Below are 21,818 nucleotides of genomic sequence, written 5' to 3'. Positions count from 1 at the left end.
GGGATCTTGCATCCCACTTAATATTTAATCACCCTTTGCCCTCATTTTCTTAAGTTGGCAGTGAAACCCTAGCTAGCCTGTGTGCCACAGAACAGCGGTATTTTGTTACAGAAAGCTCGAAACAAAGCTTCCACTTGCTAATCCAGCCGTGCTAATGGCCATACTGCTGGAGCTCCACAGATCATTCTCCAAACAGCGTTAAGCAGCAGCGAGAAGTGTAGTTAAGGTGTTACGTGGGAGCAGGCTCTACTGCACTATGCAGGCAGGGCAGGGGACCTTACTGCGAGATACAACGATGCCATCTCAGACAAGACCAAGCGACGAGGAAGATGGTAACGCCTCTTTTGGACTCCACACGTGTGCTTTTGTCATGTGTAGGGCCTCAGATGTCCTCACGGCTGGACAAGCTCCACATATGGGTTTTTGCCGTGGACTCCGCTTGCTAAGCCAGGGCATTTGCTCATTGAATGAGCACAAATAATCCCCACTTCTGAGTATTTCTGTAAACCCAGCAAGCATCCCGAGTGGGGTGGTAATGTCCTGCCAGTTCCACTGCCTACGTTGCCCCTGCATGGAGCCAGTGACAGGGACACGGTGGCACCCGGCAAGGGCTGGGGAGCTGCGCCCACATGGCCAAGGGCTGGGCTGAGCCATTCCGCAGCCACGGGTTTCCGCAGCGGTTCAAAGCAGCGAGGCTGCAGAGAGCATCGGCAGAAAGGTTTCACTTGGGCTCTGCAGCCGGTGGGGAGGGTGACTGCTGCATCCCTGCTCATGCAGCCTTTGGCAGGGGCTTGGAGGAGGCTGGGGCTGTGCCTCCGTGCACAGTGTGAGCTTGGAGAGGCTGGTGAGTAGTGGCTGCTGGGACTGTGGCTCTTCTCTGCTGGGAACCAAGTCCATCTCTTGGCCTTTCAGATATCGAAAATACCCAACCTGGGTTTTTTTATTTAATAATTATCAAAAAAGTTAAATGAGAAGAAGGATTAAGGAAAGAATCTTCCCAGTAAAACACCTCTGACAAATACAGCAGGTAGGGCACTGCAAATCCCCTCCAAGTCCCTTCTTCCCAACCTGCTGCTGGGAACAGGGCAGGGGGAGCGCTGCGCCCGTGCCCCCCAGCCTGGAGAGAGGCTGGACCCCTGCAGCCATTCCCAGCACTGGTTATTTTGCATCTCAGGACCGAGCTGGTCAGGACCAAGCTGGTCGGGCTCCGTTTATTTTGTAGCAACTCCATGGACTGATGCATTTGAAAACAACTTCTGGCCAGACACATACCTTAGCATATTAAAAGGTATTTTTAGTACCTCTGGCAGAGCGGATCAAACTCTGCTTTCAGCTGTACTAAGACAACTCTATGGACTTTGCTGGCAGTGCCGCATATTCATACCAAGGTAGGAGCTGGTAGAAGCTACTTGACTAAGTGGTCGCATTTACTTCACGCAAGACAAAAACACAAGCGCAGATAAATGCCGGTGGGATTCCTGACTTACAGCGGGCTGTATTTTCTTCCTAGGAGTGTGACTTTGCCTGATAAAAGTTTGAATTGCTGAAGAAACAGCATCACATAGCAAGGAAAAAATGCTCTGAATGTCGCCTCCTCGATTTGTGATGACTTTTTTTTTTTTTCACTGGTATAAATATAACTGTGACCATTTCATACAGCAAAGTGCTCTGTGATGAGTACAGTATAAATAGCCGAACTGATTACACTGGCTATAAACAAGAACTGGAAACCCTTGCTTCACCCCAGCAGTTAAAAACGGTGGAAGCAGAGAGCTTTACAGCTAAATGGTTAAAAGCCGCAGCAGAACATTTTCTCGGGATGGCTCCAAGCGTGGAGCTGGTGCGCTGCCATCTCAGCAGCCAAGCTGAGACAGTGGGAAGCACGCCGCCACAATTGCATACTAAAAAGAAGGGAAGGCTGAGATAACTACCATATTCTTACTGTGTAGGCCGTTTAAAAAAAATAACATATAATGATTCCTGCCTTATTGCAGTGTTTGGGTTCCAGATATAGCCTTGCATGGGAAGGCCGGTATGACACTGAATCAGGCCAAATGAGCATTTCCTGCTTTTAAGTAATATAATGTCAGGAATCCAGCTCGTCGGAAACACCCTGCTCCTCTCCCTCTGCACCAGCGCCAGACACTCAAAATGAGCTTCAGGTGAATAATGCTGCTTCACTAGGACTTTGTGAGTGACAGTTCACAGCTCAGGTCCTTTGAATGCTTATTTTTATCACTATAAAATGAAGCTTGGTACGCCTCATGCCTAGGAAGTGGCTTAGCTCACTCAGAAACTGAGGGACTTGCCAGAGGCCTTAGATTTGTTTTAGCTGCCCTCAGTATCCAAGGTATTTCCTACTGTAAGTATAAGGAAACATTGAGGATACTTAAGCAACCATATTTGTTTATATTAGGTCAAACTGGAGAGATTTTCCAGAACCACTACTGCAGCTGCATTTAACTTGTTGAAAGGCTGCATTTGTATGGAGCACCTCGCTTCTGACTCCATGATCACAAATGAAAACCTTCACCGAGAGCCGAGCTCCACGGGGAAGGGTGCACGCAGCTGCTGAGCAAACCTGAGCAGATGTCTCCAGACACTCACTCTCTAGCTATGCTTCATTAACCTTGGCCTCAACTGGGCCACCTCCTGCATAAGGAGGAAGCCAGAAGGGAGAAGAAAAGCACCAGCATTCCCTCCCTCAAATTTCTGAGTAGGTAATTACCTGAAGAGAGGCAGATGTCCAGACAGGTTTCACCTCGAGAGGAGATGAGATTCTCCAAGCCTGCGAATCCAAAGTGTCGTAGGAGGGCAACCCCACCAAACCTGGAGCCATCTGCTCAGCCGGGTGATGTGTGAAGTGATGCTCTGCAGGTCCTCCCTTCCGGCAGCATGGCTCGTGCCAGTCACAGGGGACAGCCACTACCTGGGTCATGGACAGCGTCTCGCTAATGGTTCTGCAAGGCACCCGGTGGGAGGTAACTGTGACTGCTGCAGGGACACGGTGGGATTTTCACACCTCCTTCCTATTCCCTGGTACAGCTTTCATCAGGTCATTCAGTCTACGACCCGTGTTTGCTGAAAAGGCAGGGGAAAAAAACTATGAAAAACAAGAAAATTTGGACCAAAGTCATTCTAACAAAAGAAAAGCAGACCCCAGAGATGGCCATTTTACAGTAGATGTTTGGAGAGCAACAGTGCTTCAGAGCACACACGAGGCTCTGGCTGGACGATGAAGGGGTGAGGAGAGGAGGCCACGCAGGTCAAAATATCCCGACTGGGGCTCTCATCCTGGAATCTGATTCATACAAATGCACTCTGGTGCCTCCCTGCCTCCTTAATAGCGCAGATCAGATTGCAGCATCCCAGGTACCTAAATTTAGCCTCTGAAGTCCATAAATTGATAGCGAAGCCTTAAATCAACACCTTAGAATATCGACACCTTAGAATATCAGAATAGTCTGATATTCTAAGGTGTCACACACCCATTTCGGTAGGGATTGTGAATGCTGAACAGATCCCCAAAAATTGGTAGGCGGTTTGACGATGCTGGCATATAGCCCTTGATGCGCACGAAGGACTTGCACTGACATTACAGACTTAGTCAAGGGCAATACGTAACCCATTAGCCGCAACCTTGCAAGATATGGATCACCTCTGCACTGCTGTCAGAATTATTTTTTTTTAACTGTAACAGCTACTGGCAGGGCTGAGCGTGCAGGAGAGAGCCGCTGGCCAAGCGTCCCAACCCACACGTCCACTGAATGCTGACTGCTCTCTCTGCTGGCCAACTGAGAAATGGTATTTTCTCAAGACAGACCTGGTCATGTGTAAGTTTGCAAAAATGCGCTGACCAAGCAAATGCGTGCCAGAAAAACAGCATTTTTTTTTCTAAAGTCCCAAACAGGCGAATAAGAGAGGTTAGTTATCAAACAAACCATATTCTTAACTCAAAAGCAGCCACAAAGAGAAAAAGGCAGGAGAAACGTGGGTGTCCTGTCCCCTGCTGCAGCTTACTGCATCAATAGCCTGATGGAGGTGAGAGAACTACCCATGAGATAGGATGTGCCCCCATAATGAATATAAGGCTATCAGGGTCTTGCCCTACGATGTCTAGAAGTAAAAGTGTTGGAGAATTTCCAGTGACCAACAGAATACAAAAGCTGGGTGACCGTGGGATTGTAACTGACCTGAGGGCAGGGGGAGTTCTTGCGTTGTTCAATGCCTGACTCAAAGGTGACCTAGTCCAAAAAGCCACCACTTAGGGGCTCTCAGCACATAAATACTGTAATAAGTGGACAAGAGAAAGACTTCACTGTGGGAAAGGACAACGTAGAGAAGGATGAAAGGGAATGGAAAGCTAAGATGCACTAAGAAATCATTGTACCGAAAGTAAATAAGCAGCATATCTTTGTGCTGGACACATCTGGACATCGTCTGGACACAGGGAAGATTAAAAGCCTCAAGGGCTATCGACAGCAGGGAGTATAGGTAAGCACACGCTGATCCTGCTGTGCCAGTGCACCCCAGCAAATCGGCCCTGCAGTAACGTCAAAGCTTTCATATTGTTTCATATCTCATAGTAGCATGAGCCCAGCTCCCCTGCATCAAGGAGCGAGGGTCTCCCCAGAGCACCACTTTGGTTGGGTGGCTGTACCGGCCAGCTTGGAGCTGTACCTGAGGACCACCGAGTTGTGCTCTGCCGTGTGGTGTACCCCATACGTAAGTATGCCCGTGGTATGAAGTCGCTTGAATCTTAGGTGTTTAAATAATCAGTGATCACAGAGGTGATAATTAGTGATGTCTGGCAGTGAAGTTGCCTCCTCACCGTCAGCTCTACAGTGGCAGTCCTTTGCTTGTACTTCTGACACGTGCTGCTTCTGCAGGCACTTGGCAAAGTGGCTCTCAACAAACTTTGCTTTTCTGTCTGCAACTTACTGTGGTGCTCAGTGAGTAAATCACACTGGTGGGGCCGCCTCACGCATCTGTCTGAGGTGACAGCAGAAAGGTTAAACACAGCAAGTTCCCCAAAACAGTGAGGATGAGGATTAATTGCAGAGAGAAAGGAGCAAAGAGGAGAGAGAATTCACTTAGTCCCTCTGATAGGACACCAGGGCTAATTGGCATTAGAAAAAGGGCTGGTCTCTGCTAATTATGGTGAAGCAAGTAGCTCCTCCTTGTATTTGGGGCCCTAAGTGAGCACTTGGTGTATTCCTGAATTTTTTTTTCTGATAGTACACCTTCTGAAATGGTGATGAAATGCCACCAGGCTTGAAGGGCTACAGAGACCGCACCACAATATCAACATCCTCGGCACTGAATGAAATCTCTGGCTTTTACCTAATCCCTCTGGAACGACAACTTTTTACAAGAGCTGCAAAAAGATTGTTAATTATAGAAAAGCTATCATCACACACACCCAGCCTGCTACATGTAAAATTAAGCATCTGTTCGGAATGATTAGAGAGAAAAAGGGGACTGTCTCTTCACATTGATTTTTTTTTAAACATGTATATTCTGAATAATGGTTGTGACTGTTCTCCTTCTTAACAGCCTCGATTCTGAAACTAGATTAAACCAGGCAAATTTTTGTGTCTGAGCCTCACCAAAGGGAGTGTGTCACAGATTTCAGGCACCAGAAACCAGCTGAGGATGGCAGCTCTGTATTTAAATCAAATGACATACTCAAGTAGGGAGGGATGGGAACCTAATGTTCTGCAACAGTTTAAAGGGTCTGTTGAGCAATGCACAGGAACTCTGTGTACATGAGATTCAATCACTTGAAGGATAAAAAGTGCTTAACATAACCCATTCATGTAAAATGTGGATCTTTAAATTCTCAGTTCTGCTATTGTCTAACCTGGGCAGTGCGTGCAATGCCCTGGGCACTGGGCAGGCAAATTTCTGCTGCTGTGCACTTTTACAACCAGTCTTCACAACACTCAAAAATAGTAAGTAACAACGTCTTCACTCACTCAAAGAGTGCCTGCCACATCAAAGTCATGCAGAAAGAGTTGCCATTTCATCCAAACACCGATAAATCAGACCTTTTACACAGGTATATCTGGTTAAATCCAGAGCTGCCTCCTCTCGGGAGAGCTCTGAGCACCAGTTTATCAAGAATCCTGAGTTCCATCATCTCAATCTCTTCTGGTGAAGCTGGTTCACAGAGACAGAAACTACAGATCAACTCTCCCACTCTGCAGATGAGTGCCCCAACAACTGGCCTCCGATCCGTAGTCTGTGCTGTTACCCAAGGAATCCATGTGGTAGCAGCCTAGCTGCACAGCCAACCAGCTGTGCTGCATCTGGCAACAGAAAGTGTAAGTTTCTACATTCAGCCAGCCCTTATGACACAGAAAAAGAGATGACTGGATGAAGTGAATCAATCCCACAGTTGTTCAATGGTCTGTCTCTGCTGTTAACATGCTGAGTAAATTCTCTGGAACTGATGGGAGATACAGTAATAGAATATGTATATAACAATACACCTATATAACAGTAATATACATATAAGTATCTTTTAAGTTTTTATATTTTTCTGTACTTACAAACAAAACGATCCCTTAATACTTAAAACCATTACTGTGCTTTTCCTCACCAAGACTGAAGTCCATCACAAATGTTTATTGTAGTCTCAATCCCAGTAGGTTTCCAAGTCCTGACTGCATAAAGCCCTGGGCAGCCTGGTCTGACCTGATTTGAACAGGAGATTGGACTAGAGACTGCCTGACCCTTCTAACCTGAATTATTCTACCAGTCTGTGATTCTATGATATGCTAGTATGTAAAGTAGAAGAGGTCCAAAACCAGAGAATTAAATACCCCACCTTAGCCTATTTCTGTAATCCCATGTTTAGGGCACTCTTCTAAGATGTGGGAGACTTTGCTCCAACCCCCCAATCAACATGGTGGCTTTCCTGGGTTCCCCTGCAAGGATGCAGCTTCCTTAGATCACCTCTAAGGAAATTCAGCAGCAAGCGACCCTGTACGGGGGAGGCTTTCTCATTCCCTTCCCCCCCAACCATATGTTCCTGCTGATTTCCTTATACCCGCAAGAGCAGCTGTCTGACCTCATGGCAAGCCAGTTCAAGGAGCTAAGAGGCAGAAAAAAAACCCCTTTACTTCTTTCTGTTGGTTTAGCTTCCTACCCTGGATTACCATGGGGCCAGACAAATGCCAAGTGCAAGCACATGGGGGCAGGTGAGAATGCGCAGCCAGCGTAAGAAGGAAAAGCAACTGCATCTTCCAGCAACTGTCAGCACTAGAACAGTTTAACTGACATGGCAGGCATTTAATTCTCCCCTCGTACAGCACAGAAACCTAGATACTTACCTGGTTTTACATAGTGCTTGGGAGTTCAAGATTGTATTACTAAATCTATGTTCCCTTTGTGGGTCTGGCCTTTAGGCTTCTGCTAAATGAGCCTAACTGATGAAGTTAGTGACTAAACTAAGATGCACTGTCTGTTTATATAAGTGATAGAAATCATAACATAAAGAAAATATACTGTATCTCACTTCTAAAATGTGGCGACATTTAACAATTTGAGCTACATTGTTCAGTATTTTATGCATATATCTTTCCAAAAGCTTTTCTTACAGCATGTAAATGCTCTTTTCAGTTTGGGTACAGTAGATGGAAAAGTCATATGCTTACGGTGGGATGTCTGCCTTTGATTTGATGTATTAAAAACCAAGTTCATTCTTACATAATCAAAATAAAAGTTTTTATTCCATTCATGATATTTCTGATTGGGTATTCTATTTGCCCAAATACTTATTCCACGTAAAGAAACATAAACCATAAATACAATGTAAGAGCAGCAAAACAAAACACACCCACTCAAAACAGAAGCAGGGAGAACTTCTTTGTTTGTTTCACTGTCCTTCCAAGGAATAGCTGTAATCAGTCTGTCTGCCAAATCGATGCACAAAGTCCGGAAGGGGGAACACTGAGCCCCATCCCACTTTGGGATTCATACTGATGAAATCATCCAAGTTCATCTTGGAGTCTAAAAAAGGACCAGAAAAGGGAAATATTTAAGTTCCTGATGCAGCTTCTGTAGCACAGGTATACATCTATCAAGCAAATGCCCAGAAAACCCCCTTTGATAGTTCCATTCAAAATAGTGGAATTCATAGCACACTTGCTGAGCAGCAGTCCGGCAAGATCCTGCAAATTGTACGGTGCTATGAAAACATCTATTTCCAGTCTCTGAAATGTTGCTTTTGTCCCTGATCCCTCTCTCTGCCTATGGCAATAATCACATTACCGGATCAGTAAGCATCCTTAGTCATTAGAAACTAGTATGCGTAGCAAAGAGTAAGATTTTTCCCTGCAACAGCAGCCTAGAAGGGTCGAGTAGTGTCAGAGAACTGGAGTGCAAATAACAACCAACACAGGGAACTGCAATGCAACAAACAGGTGCTTGTAGTCTTCCTGCATTCACACAAGGCTCATTACTCAAAAGCAGGGGAGATATTATTCCCCCATTAAGTCAACTGAACCAAAGTCAACTGAGTCAGCTTTTGCACTGACTACAGAGGAACTGGATCAGAGCAGCAGTCAGAACTGGAAGTTGCTTACTGTCTCTCAGAAGTGATTAGTCTCTTGGCAGACCTACAATTCGTTACTCCCCAGACTACAGTATTTGCTCTGTATTTGCTTTCCCTCCAGCCCTGAACTTTGTCCTTGCTGTACACCGGTCCACTGCACAGCCAGAATATGCAGACCGGCGGAAATGTCTGACATAACCTACCCCATAGCCTAGAGGGATGCTCAAAGGAAGGCACAAACCTAGGCTGGGGGCAAACACTGTTTTTTGAATCCTGAACCACTGAATGAAATCAGATGGGAAAAGGTTAACTGCCAGAGTTTCAAGAGAAAAGTAACCATGACTGCTCTTTGCCAGGAGTTTGATCTGCTCTGACCCTGCAGGAGAGGTAGAAACCATTCTGTCCTGTTCACGGATCCCAGAGAGCTCAGTGGAAAGTGCTGGTGTGCATTTTTTTGGTTTAGCTGCCTTATACATCCTTTTTCTGGAGCTGGCCTGGTACAAGCTTTGCTGACTCAGAACCATGCTGATCAGAGGTTTCTGATTCCTCAGCCTATTCAGCTCTTGACTACAAACATCCGTGGGCTTGTTGTTTTATGTTCTCACTGACGATCTGCACAAATAATCTTTTTAAATGCCCATTAAAAGAAAACTGGAAGAGAATGAGTTTAAAGAAAAGAGTGGGAGAGCCATTGGATTTACTGTTACAGCTTTCCTGCTGTATTTAAGTATTTATTTTAACATGGATGATTCAAGTGCGCATTTAAGGATTAAGAACCAAACAAGAGTAGGCTCTAATGAATGGATTATAAAATCCATAGGATGGAATTTGCTTCAGCTGCAAATAGCTTGTGTAATTAGGCTTACCATTATGGACAGCACAAGTGAGGAAGGGAAGACGATGTTTGGGAATCCCAGACCCAACAGTGCCAGCCATAACCCAGCCCCCAAAGCCCTCTATTTGCACCACATCTACGCTATGGTACAGCTTTGTGATTTACCTAATCCCAGCTCTCACCACTTCCGAGGTCTGGCCCCTAATTCTTTTCTTGTTAACCTGTTTGGGCTCTGCACATTGAAAATCCTTACGTCCAGCCAAGCATCTTCCTACTGCTGAAGTGAGTCTGGCAGAACAGGGCCAATTTCTGCCTGACTATGTGGGGATTTAAATAGCACAAGCCCAGCAATTTGCTGTTGTAGCTCAAGAACAATTAGTAGTGGGTAACAGCTCGTGCTTGCTGGTAGACTGGTAAGCCTGTTTTCCAATTCCCAACTTGTCTTTTCCTCCCAGATGCTTTTGTTTTAAAATTAATGTAATTCTTCATATAGTTTAAGATTCGAAAGATAAGTAATTGCCTGCTTTATGTGCACTGAGCATAGTAGAATAATAATTTAATAAAACTGTTCTGCAAATGGCAAAGAAGCCCAAAGGGGATTGTTCCAACAGAGTTACAAATGCAGCTGCTGCTGCTAACAACTTTGAAGTTGCTGTCACAATGTCTGTAGGAAGTGAAATATTCTCTTAAATTCAGAAGGATTGTGGCAGAGCATAACACAGTCCATCAGAGAAGTTTAATGAAAGGATTCTGTGATTCTGTGAAAAATTGTTTTAACAAAGCCAACAGGAACATTCCTGTGAAGAGGGGATGGTCTAAGAACTGGTCAGTAGATGGCACTGAAGCAGTATGAGAGCTATCCATAGGGAAAAAAGATAGTGAGACCTCTCCCGTTTTATTTAATTCAGGAGATAACAGTCTCTCTATGCCACTCTTCTTACTCATGGGCTGTATCTGAATGCCATGTATGTTATGTTAGACCTTGCAGCTTTAGGAAACAGCTCGGCAAAAATGCATGAGAACACCACAAAGTCCTCTTCCTGAAGCAGATGAAGAGTGACAAACAGCAGAATTTACAAAAGAGACATCTGGATGCTACAGTTGACAAACCAAGAGGATTTCTCCACAAAAGGAGGAGAATGCTTTATATAACATTTATACAAGGTCAAGAGCAGCAGAATCGGGGTTTTTTTAAAGATTTACATTACACTTGCAGTCCTCCTCAGGTGCTGTGGCTATTATACTAGCTTGCATTTGTGCACGCACAGAGCCAATGCTTCCTCTTTGACGAAACCCACTTTGTTACGCACACACACTGTCAATGAGACCTAGCTGGCGCATTCTGGGACTCCTGCATAATTTTATTTTTTTAATCAAGTCTGACACTTTTGCCCCAAGCAGGGATGAAATAAAAGGCCACACACTATCAGATGGCATTGTTAGCCATGATACTTGTGGCTTCTGCCAACAGTAGTTAGAAAGCAATGTTTCAGCCAAGACGAGGCTTGGCTCACAGACCTTGGACTAACTCTGCGTGATGACAGCTGCCGAACGGCTGCTGGAGGTGAGCAAGTCTGAAACAAAGCCTCCAAGATCTGCTGCTGCCTAACCTTGGGGGCACCCAAAATACTTAGAAAGTTGGGCTCTTCAGATACTTCCAGTATCTTCAGATACTTCCAGCATTTACAGTTCTCTTCAGATGCCCCTCCCTTGCCTGAGAAGGGAGAGAAGTGTTTTTGCAGGCAGAATCGGAAAGGCTGTTACGACACTCAGCTGGAGGGTGCTGTCCCCACAGCTGAGACATAACCAACGGTGCAAACCACCTTGGTCCATCTCGGTGTAAAACAAAGCTGGTCACCTTAAATTATCTTTCACAGAAAGCGGCTTAATTTCAATAAGCCACTCACAGAATTTAAATACTTCTATCTTTAGTTGTGCCTTTATTGTCTCTATCCTGACTTGATTCTTTACTTCCACAAAAGCTCAATGAAGTAAGGACCTAACTTGACAAACTGGAATTTTATTCTCATATGAGAGAAGCAGAAGGCTCCCATGAATTGCATATAAGCTACTTATATCCATATCGGTGCCTCCTTTTTTACTTCACTAGGATCCTACCACCACCTCAGACAGGAGATACAGAAAGAAACTGCCGACATCTGCCTGGCCTCTGTCTAGCAGCTTGCCTGTTACACAGACATGTCACACACAGCACCTCCAGAATTTCTCAGCTGTCCTACTCATGCTCTTCAAAACAAACAAAAAAAAAACCAAGTAAACCCCCATCATTTATGGCTACCAGGGATATTAATAACAATAAAAAGAACAAAAAGCCTTTACAAATCAATCCTGCCAGTGTGCTACCAAACACCTAGGGATAACTGAAATTCAAACCAATGCTTTTCAGTGTTAGAGCTGATGCTAACAGTTGTATATAAGCAGTACCACCATCTGTTCTAAGTAATTTTGAAATGCACTGTGCAAGCTGTATTTTACACAGGCTTGTAGTAAGGAGGCCTGATCTCACCAGGACTCATAAACTAAGCAAAATCGGACCTCATTAATTTGTGGAGAGAAGACTTAAAAGAAAACCCCAGGCTGGGCTCACCAGCCCTAGAATGATGAATCTGTGCACCAAATTGCATCATCTTAATTTATATTATTTGAACAAAATACCAGACTTGCTCCTGTTTTCTTTCAAGTGGCAACCAGGTGAGACCAGGGGAATCTGCTGCAGCTCAGATATGCTTATTCCACCAGAGCTGCTTTGAGGATAGGGCTGGGTGAGAAAGCACCATGCACCCAGATAGGTTAGCCAGCTTCTTCTGGCATGCATGGCAGCAAAGCAGAACAGCAGCCAAAGCAATGCCAGTAAGAAACATAGAGGCCTAGCTCTGGAAAATGGCTAGGCCAGAGACAGTTGCAAAAGGCTAATGCTTAGCATGTGAGTTCTGATGAGATATTGAGGAGTTTCAGGGTTTTTTGTTCAGTTGGTTGGTTTGGGGTTGTTTGGGTTTGGTATTTTGGTTTTTTTTTGGGGTTTGGTTTGGTTTTGTTTTGTTTGGGTTCTTTTGTGTGTTGGTTTTTTTTTTTTAATAATGCTAAGGTTCTTTTAAAAAAAATCACCTAGTCCCATCTTCAATTTTTTTTAAGCATGGACTGGAATTTATGACTCAGGCTTATTTTAGAAGGTTTATTTTACAACTCCATGAGCAGCACAAATACAGTTTAAGAATAATTCCTTTTGAGTTAATATTAAGAAAAAAAATGCTGAACTGGTTACTGATAGAGATTCCTTGATTCCATTCCAAAAGGAATTTCATGGTCATTAAACATTTCCTGGTATATTTCATAAAAAGCGTCACTGGTGCCAGTATCCTGTCCCAGCTCCACACTGGGTAATTACATTATCCTACCTATGGTCCTATTTAACTTACGTTTGACTTGGATACTATGGAATTTCCTTTTATTTATTCCTTGAATTTACCAGTCTCTAAAGGATGAGAATTACCAGTTCCACTTGTTGACAACAACGTTTTCTAAACCTGTATGTTGGCCTGCGGGACACATGCTCATCTACACAACCACATCACTGAGCACAGGACTTAGATTTAGCTAAAAGTTAAAGCACATGCTTGTTCAACAACAGTTAAACCCAGACTCCTCACTGACTTATAACATTGTGCACATTGAAGCACTCATCATTCTAAGATATCTCAAGTGAATACAGGGAAGACAAAAATCAAAGCTGGAGAAACTGGTACTGAATGAAAGACAACTTGAACTAAACATCCTAGATCTGATAGAATCTATTCCTGTTCTGACCCAGATCTTGAAGCTACCTAATGAACAACCTTCCACCTTGAGTGGGTGCAGGGTAACCAGTTTCCTTCATCTGCAACATTCAGCAACTGACCAGGAGACCAGAGCGCATCAGCACAGAGCTGGAATATTGTGTCCAGTTTGGGACTCCTCAGTACAAAAAAAACCCCAAAGCATTAACATACTGGAGTAAGCCCAGAAGAGGAACATCAAGTTGTTTGGGGTGGGAGAACATGATATTCAAGGAGAGGCTGAGAGAACTGGGCCTGTTCAGTCTTAAACAGAGAAGATGAAGGGGAGACCTTTCTGCTGTCTGCATCTATCTGATCAGAGGACACAGAGAAGATGGAGCCAGAGCCTTCCTGGAGGAGCCTGGCAACAGGACAAGAAACAAAGAATGGAAGTTGGAACGTGGGAAATTCTGATTAGATATGACGAATTTTTATTTTTTTTTTTACCATGACAGTGGTCAAATATTGGAACAGACTGCCCAGAGAGATGGTGGAATCTCCATCCCTGGAGCCCTAAGGAACCCCTGTTTTGAGCAGGGGTTGCACTGAATGACCTATGGATGTTCCTTTCAGTGTAGGAAGGTACAGAGCAAAGAAATAAAGCATGGGAGAAACTGAAGATCTATGTATCTTTCACTATTTATTAACATCACTGAGACAATCTGGAGGTTGGTTGAGACCATGTGGCTGCTGTGTGTCAGTGAGGTAAAGCTCAGTCAAGCAAGACAGATAAGGGGAGAGTTACAGGGTTTGCAGCTATGGAGTCATTCACTACAGCTAGAGGTACACGTACACATCTGCAACTGTTTGAGTCATTCTGTAACTTACTGTCTGCAAGTAATGTTTTCTACTATTTTGATTTGAGTAGGAGTTTTCACCTTCCTTATCTGGCCTGATCTATATTCCTCACACTTTCATTAGCTCTCAACTATCACAACAATAAGGTTTCCACAGGCAAAAAGTCCTCAGCACGCTGGAGGCTCCAGTAACAGTGAACCATCCACTGCAGTCCAGGCATTCTCCACTTCCTACACCACCTTTGTATAAACCTTTACTAGAGATAAGGACCAAGACATAGAATTTAAGGTGCTGCATAACCTGGATTGTCTAGAAAACACCTAAAGCTTCACAATGAAGACTACATCTGTGCTCCTGCCCACATTCATAACTCGCTTCTACTCTAGTGTGAAACACCAAGCTTCCTTAGAAGCCAAAGCAAAGACTGAGAATTAACTTACCAGCAACTTAGAACCACGATAAACTTAGACCCAAACACAAAATATGTTTCTTTGGCCCTGCCTTCTCTAACATAAATACATAGCAGTACTGCGTTATTAAAAAGGCAACAAAACCAAACATGCAGAGCAGTAACATGAAAACTCTTTCAAAGCAAAACTTCACCACGCTTTTCTCCATCTGGGAAGAAAATGAGAGAACAAACACATGGCAAATGTTAGCCAGCTTGCCAAACACATGATTAGAATAAGCTGAAATGCTGTGTGATAAGAATGGTTTCAGCAGTTCTATAGAACAGAAGAGATGGCAAGTCTTTCATTCTCTCTCTGCTTGGCCCAGAGGCTATTATCTAGGCTATCACTTAAAAGAGGCTTAAGGAAAAATTTGCTGACTTGCCAGTTTGGCTTAAAGTGTCCTCAGGTCCATACACCTGGTAGGGAAACCTCAAACAGATCATGCAGGCAAACCTAGCATGCTGAGCAGAGCCTGAAAACTTCCTCCTGTCAAAATACTCTGTTCTGGCAGGATGGGACCTGCCAACTAAAGTGTGGTATAATCACTATGTTAAAAATTCACTTTGTGACCCCTAAGCAAGTTGTTTGGCCTCTTAGCTTCAGTTCCCTGCTGTAACAAGAGAACAGTATTACTTACCTCTCATTCTCTGCTCAGTTTATGAAGATCAGTAATTAATGTTTGATAATGGTAAATGCCAGGAGACATGCTAGACTTCACATGTTCAGAAAAGGAAGTGCCAAATGCTTCATAGCCCTATTTTTTTTTTCCATATGAAATAATAAGCTAGTGTGCTGGTTTTGGCTGGGATAGAGTTAATTTTCTTCATAGTACCTAGTATGGGACTATGCTTTGGATTTGTGCTGGAAACAGTGTTGATAATACAGGGGTGTTTTCATTGTTGCTGAGCAGTGCTTGCACAGAGTCAAGGCCTTTTCTGCTTCTCACCCCACCCCACCAGCGAGTAGGCTGGGGGTGCACAAGAAGTTGGGAGGGGACACAGCCAGGACAGCTGACCCCAACTGACCAAAGGGATATTCCATACCATACGACATCATGCTCAGCATATAAAGCTGGGGGAAGAAGACATTCAGAGTGATGGCGTTTGTCTTCCCAAGTAACCGTTATGCATGATGCAGCCCTGCTTTCCTGGAGATGGCCGAACACCTGCCTGCCGATGGGAAGTGGTAAATGAATTCCTTGTTCTGCTTTGTTTGCGTGCGCGGCTTTTGCTTTCCCTATTAAACCGTCTTTACCTCAACGCACGAGTTTTCTCACTTTTACTCTTCTGATTCTCTCCCCCATCCCACTGCGGGGGGAGTGAGTGAGCGGCAGGGTGAGGCTTAGTTGCTGGCTGGGGTTAAACCACCACAGCTAGCTGGATGTGCTTCTGGACACATGTTATGGAACCATATTTATTTCTTATATGCATCTCGGACCATGTCATTCAACACTGTAAACAGGAAAAAGGAGCTCTGGCAGCTTACCTGCAGTTTCAATGCAAGGGTATGAAGGAGGTGGTTTCTGCCATTGCCCATTTGCATCTTTCATATGAGATCTGTCTGAAGCAAATGTCTTCAAGTACAAATCTGCTCGAATCATTCTGATTTTCCTAAATAATAATGCAAAATTGTATCAAAAGATGCAGGTATACAATACTGCATTAGTCACTCAGAACAAGAGCCCTTTCCTCCCATCAAGGAACATTAATTTCATTAAATACATAAATCAGCAATACTGTGCCAAGCAGTTAACTAGTTAACAAGAAACTACAGTAGGAAAGGAAAGGGCTTTTGATGACTAACACAGTGCATTTATTTTACTGGAGTATAGCAAAAAACCTCTGTCACTACGCATCACAAAGAGAACTTCAACTTTCGATTTCATGAAATAACATTCATGGTCTTTATATTTTATGTCATCACCTGTGAAATTCTGGATGAAGGCTGTCATCCAACCTAAAGGCCTCCACACTGTACACATCAAAAGGACACGGAAACGGCAACACTGTGTCAAGATCATAAATGAAGTTCTGCTCCCCGCTGGAAACATGAAGTAGAATAACATGGTAGTCCTGGGAAGAAGGGTAACTGCCATTAGTTAAACAGCCGTTAATGAGAAACTGGCAAAGGGAGTGAAAAAAAAATGCTTTCTAAAAGCAGAAGCTACAGATCCTTTCTTTAAATCCTGCTTTCTGCCCTTGAAGTATTAAGCCTGTAATGCTTCTGGCACCAGGAGAGAGATTCCCTAATGCCTGTCTCACCCATCATGCCTTTCAAGAAACCTTGGTATTCTTCCCGTTCCTTTGCAGCCTCCTTTGATTTAAGCCTGGACAGCTAAACTGAAGTGTATGATAATCCTAAGAGAACAGCAAATCTCTTTCACGTCCCACACCAAAACACAAAAGTTGAGTGGGATAAGCATTTTTGTCTTAGACTCATTCCTAAATAAAAGCTCACAACAATATATGATGATAGCTTAACATTAAAATTATCTAGTGACCCCTTCTAATAAGAGGTGTTATACCTGTTGCAGTAACACGGTATGCGAATTTGAGTGCCGAGTGTTTAGCTGCCAGAAGCAGCTGAAAAAACAGCATGAACTGAAAAAGCAGCAAACGCCTCAGGTCAAGAGGAACGTATGAGTAAGACGAATTCCTGTAGTAGCTCTTGAAGCTGGGAAAAAACACCTGTGGGTACTATATCACACTTTTTCAAGGTAACTATTTTGTCTTGACATTCGGGTTCCGAGGTGCAGTTTTATTCCCTAACTTGTAAGAAACATAGGTGTGGTGGAGGTTTGGAGAAATTGGAGTTACTTATGTTAGGTGTCAGATACATACACTGCTATTTTCCAATATTAAATTGAAGGTAGCTGTTAACAGCTTATTAAAGCTTACATTAAATCCACTCACAAAAAGAGTCTGAAGCACTGCTTTTTGACACTTTCAATATTAAACAATCCTAACCACAAAGGGACTGGAATGAAAAAGATCTTAGGCAAGCTATTTTGCCAGACCAATATATACATACAACTGTATCCAACAATATTTAGAAGAATCTGTTACAGAGTATAAGAAAAATTAACTACAAGCTTTACATATCCTATGTTCTACTGAAACATCAAAGTTAAAACACCTTTTGATCCATGAGTTTTTATCAGAAATCCACATTCCGCAGTGGCCTTTCCCAACTCTCCTATTCCTTCTTAGATCATCTTCATAACACTTGGATCTCTTTTTAAACTAATCCTTTTTTGTACTATAAATATACTGATATTTTGGGAGAGAATGAATGATTCAGAACACACAGAACTTCAGAAGTTTGCAGATTATTTTGCAGAATTTCAGAACCAGAAATTGCCACAGGAAATAGAGTTTTTTCCATGTCAGATAACCGAAATAACTCTGTAATAATACATATTTGAAAGGAATTCTGTAGTGGCAATTACTGAATTAATTCATGAAATGACACTCCAAAGCCACCATTTATGGGTCAGTTTAATTGCTGACATCTACATACGTTAACGCTTATATTTTTCTATCCTTTGTCAGGCCTATATGGATATTTTCACACACCTACTTCTTACAAGTACGGACATCTACTGAAAATTCTACAAAGCTGGTAGCCTCAACGATAATCCACATAATATCCACATATCCACATAATAATTTTCACAAATCTGTACGTACTCTTACCAATGTTAAGGTTTGTCATCTGCAGATTTTACTGGCTGTCTCGCTGTTAATTTACCATGAATGGTAAAAAGGAGCACCGGATTTAGGCTCTTTATAAATCCATTGTAAAAGAATAATAAATATTAATACAAAACTATAGAATGGTTGAGGCTGCAAGGGACCTCTGGAGGACATTTGGCCCAAACCCCCTGCTCAGGCAGGGACATCTAGAGCCAGCTGACCGGGACCGTGTCCAGGCAGCTTCTAAATATCTCCAAGGATGGAGACTCCACAATCTCTCTGGGCAACCTGCTCCAGTGCTCCATCACCCTCACCACAAAAAAAGTGTTTCCTGATGTTCAGATGGAACAGTTTGTTGCAGTGAAGATGGCTGACACTGCCCATGTCTGATCCTGCAGATATCAACTATGGAAGCATGCACTTGAAATGAGAGAGAGAGAGAGAGAGAGAGAACAGAATGCTTTACCCAGACAACAGGCTCATCTCCATGTCCCGATTTCTGCTTCCAGAGTGGAATCTGAAAGTTAGAAGTGAATAAATCTGACATTAACAAAACCTTTCAGATTAATACAGATTAATTTGGGGTTAATTTGTTAGTTCTTTGCTAACCTATCCACTTCATCAGCTTACATCTGTGCTGCAGTCAGAAAATTTTCTCTAGTTTCTATCTTTCAGGAGCATGAAGTTGGAGATAGCATTCCGGACCACATAATATAATCATTCTCCTAAACCGACAGATTACAGGGAAGAATTCCCCCACAGCTCACAGGGACATCATGCCTCTTCCCATGCTCCTGAATGCACCAGATAACTAAAAGTGGTATGGTTTGCATGCCTCTGAGCCAAAACAAGCTAAAAGAGGGTTTTGGACCATGTCTCACTTACAGGTTGGGCTGGTGTCTAAAGGTCTGGGCCCATGTCTCACCTGTGTTGGGCTGTGGTTAAAATGCCTGGGCCCATGTCTCACCTACGTCAGGCTGCAGTCTAAAGACCTGGGACCACGTCTCACATACACTGCGCTGCCGTCTAAAGGCCTGAATCTCTCCATAGCTGCATTCACATCACATCTCATCGACTCACCATCCTCCTATCATTAGATATGAAAACAGCATAAAATTCTTCTAAAGGGTATTCATCCTGACTCCTGATGTAGTCACAAAGTTTCCAAACGTTTTCTTCACTGTAAAACATAAGAATTAATTATTTTTTCCCCCCTTAGCTTCATTTCTAGTGAACAGAAGCGAGCCGAGAAGCGATGCCTGCTGGAAAGTCACCCAGTGCAGACTCCATTTGTGGCCAGAGGCGCTCCAGGTCACACACCCGTTTAAGATAAGCCTCCCAGTACAGGCTGACACAACGCGCGATTATCGCTCACACCGCTCTCTGCCTCAGCGCCTCACGGCGGGGGGGGGGGGCACCAACCTCACGGCTCCCGCCTGCCCCGCGCACCGCCCCCGGCCCCGGCCCCGGCCACCGGCGGCCCTTACCAGTAGCAGCTGGTGTAGGCGCAGGCGGGGCGGGGCGGCACCGCCGCCTCGTAGGCAGCCGCCGGCCGCGCCATGGCCGGCCTCGGCGGGGGGTGAGGGCGGGGCAGGAAGTGCCGGGCGCGGCGGGAGCCACCGGCTACGCCTTCCCCGAGGAAGCGCGGCCGCGCGGCAGGGCCGCCATGCCGGCTCGCCTCAGGCGCTTCCCGCGCATCGCCGGAGCATCGGCCAGGGGCGCGGGAAGCGCGGCCGCTCGCACGCGGGGCTCCCTGGGGCGGGGAGCGGAGGGATGAGGAGCCGCGCCCGCCGCCGCGCGGGAGAGCGGCCGCTTTAAGCGGCGGCCCCGGCAAGCCCGGCGGCTCCGCCCCCTGCCGGCGGGAAGCGGCGGAGGGGCGGGCGCAGCGCGCGCCGCCGAGCCAATCGCGCGCCGGCAAAACAACCTGCTCAAACTTTTACGCGCCAAAAACATCGAAAGGCCGAAGCGCGGAGCGTGTCCTTCCGCTGTCGGGCCGGGACTCGCTGCCAGAGGGAAAAGCAGCGGCGGGGAGAGCGGGGTGGGGCGGAGCGTGTGCCGCCGGCCTCCGCGAGGGCGGGCACGCCGCGGCGGGGGAGCCGCTGCGGCCTTCGGGGCAGGCGGAAGGAAGGCAGGAAGGCGGCGAGGCGGAGGGATCCGGGGGAAAGGGCGGCCACCCAGCGGCGCGCGAGCTCTGGCGGCAGAATCGGGCGCGGGGCTGGCGCGGCGCGCCCCCGGCTCCGCCATGGTGGTCCTGCGGAGCAGCGCCGCCCGCCCGGCGGCCCGCGACAGCCGCGGCCGCCGCCGCCCCCCCTTCGACCTCATGGACTCCAGCTCCGAGTTCATCTCCTTGGAGCCCCCCTCGCTCAGCAGCCGCCGCATCTGGACGCGCTCCGGGGCCGCCTCGGCCGCCGCCAGGGCCGCGGGATCCAGGGGGACCAGAAGAGCCGACGAGACCGTGAGTACCGGGCGGGGGGAGCGCCGGCTCCGCGAGGAGACGGGCCTCGGCCCGGCGGGGCAGGCGCTGGGCTGCGGGCCCGGAGAGGTGCGCGGTGGGGGTGCCGGTGCCGGCCGGGAGCCTTCGGGAGCTGTTGGGGGGGTGGGGGGAAGCTGGGAAAGCCGGGTCCCCGCGCAAAAGCGCCGGAGATCGGTGTCACGTGGAGGAAAAAACAGGGGAAAAAGGAGTATTTAGCGTGAGCGCCTGCAGTTGTGGCCGGTTGCGTTGCCGCGTGTGAAGAAGCAGCCGGGGCCGCCCCAGCCCCGCCGCCCCGCGGGTTTCTGGGCACCCCGCGGGTTTCTGGGCACCCCGCAGCTGAAGAGGGGCTCGGCACAACCTCTGGTCCCGGGGACCAGTGACAGGGTGCTGAGAGATCCTCACTGGGTCGCGTGCAGCCCTGCGAATGTAAACTTTTCGCCTCGCCTTCTGGTTTGGTGTGTTATCTCTATTTCCCCTTCCCCTTTATTTTGATTGAATTTGTTACCTAAAAAGTTATCCTAAAAAGATCTTAGAGACCGCTTTACTTTACTTGTGGTAACGCTGATAAAGAGAGCACTCGCTGTTTTGATGACAAAAATACATCAAAATACATGCTTGACACAAAATGTACGTGACCTATAACTGCATTCTAGCTGGCCTGAAGTGCCTGTAAAATACTCCTTAGTCAGGTGTATATAGGTACTACTTTGGATGCCTTAAAAACAAAGCTCTGTTTAGAAATCAGGACTAATTTGTACTTAATTAAAGCACTTATGTGCGTAACCTAAAATGGTGAAAATTTTACTTCAGCTTTTTATAATTTGAATCTACCCTAGTAGCAAAGAGACAACTTACATGATTATAAAGGATATTAAGCAGTCTGTGCTATCTGCATCTCAGTGTTGCTACTTGAATAACTGAACCATTTCACTTTGAGAAGTTCATTGTTTTTAATGTAGCCTTCAAAAGCTAAAACTCTTCTCTGCTCTTTCCAAGTCAGGCTCTTCTCCACAGGGTGTCCTGCATTTCCATGACAAATAAAGGCAGACCAGATCCAACTCAGAAGTGGTCTGCTCTTCAGGGGAGCCTTGCCTTGGAGTGATGCTTGTAGTGGACTCTGTTTCTTTCCAGCAGAACTCTTTCAGGATTTTCAGTTGTATGGATTAATATTT

At 45.7% G+C, this 21,818-nt stretch overlaps 1 protein-coding gene across 4 annotated transcripts; it reads right to left on the bottom strand.

Annotated features, from left to right (window-relative positions):
* Positions 1 to 7,600: 7,600 nt before the first annotated feature.
* Positions 7,601 to 20,616, bottom strand: NTAQ1 (N-terminal glutamine amidase 1). 4 transcript variants are annotated; one of them, XM_075495224.1, is made up of 6 exons: positions 20,098 to 20,616; positions 19,254 to 19,353; positions 18,640 to 18,690; positions 16,402 to 16,550; positions 15,964 to 16,088; positions 7,601 to 8,016 (listed from the first exon to the last, which is right to left on the bottom strand). In XM_075495224.1, the coding sequence occupies exons 1-6, from the start codon at positions 20,550 to 20,552 to the stop codon at positions 7,883 to 7,885; spliced, it is 1,014 nt and encodes a 337-aa protein (XP_075351339.1). In that variant the 5' UTR covers positions 20,553 to 20,616; the 3' UTR covers positions 7,601 to 7,882. The 4 variants fall into 4 exon arrangements, with proteins under 4 accessions (XP_075351339.1, XP_075351341.1, XP_075351340.1 ...); XM_075495226.1 differs by lacking the exon at positions 20,098 to 20,616 and adding an exon at positions 19,494 to 19,633 and having other exon boundaries at positions 7,633 to 8,016; positions 19,183 to 19,353; XM_075495225.1 differs by lacking the exon at positions 20,098 to 20,616 and adding an exon at positions 19,661 to 19,860 and having other exon boundaries at positions 7,634 to 8,016.
* Positions 20,617 to 21,818: the final 1,202 nt, after the last annotated feature.

This window comes from Mycteria americana, chromosome 2, assembly GCF_035582795.1.
Source record: "Mycteria americana isolate JAX WOST 10 ecotype Jacksonville Zoo and Gardens chromosome 2, USCA_MyAme_1.0, whole genome shotgun sequence".
NCBI classification, from domain to species: Eukaryota; Metazoa; Chordata; class Aves; order Ciconiiformes; family Ciconiidae; genus Mycteria; species Mycteria americana.
The sequence above is the reverse complement of the archived record's forward strand: the minus strand, read 5'-3'. Positions and strand labels throughout refer to the sequence as shown.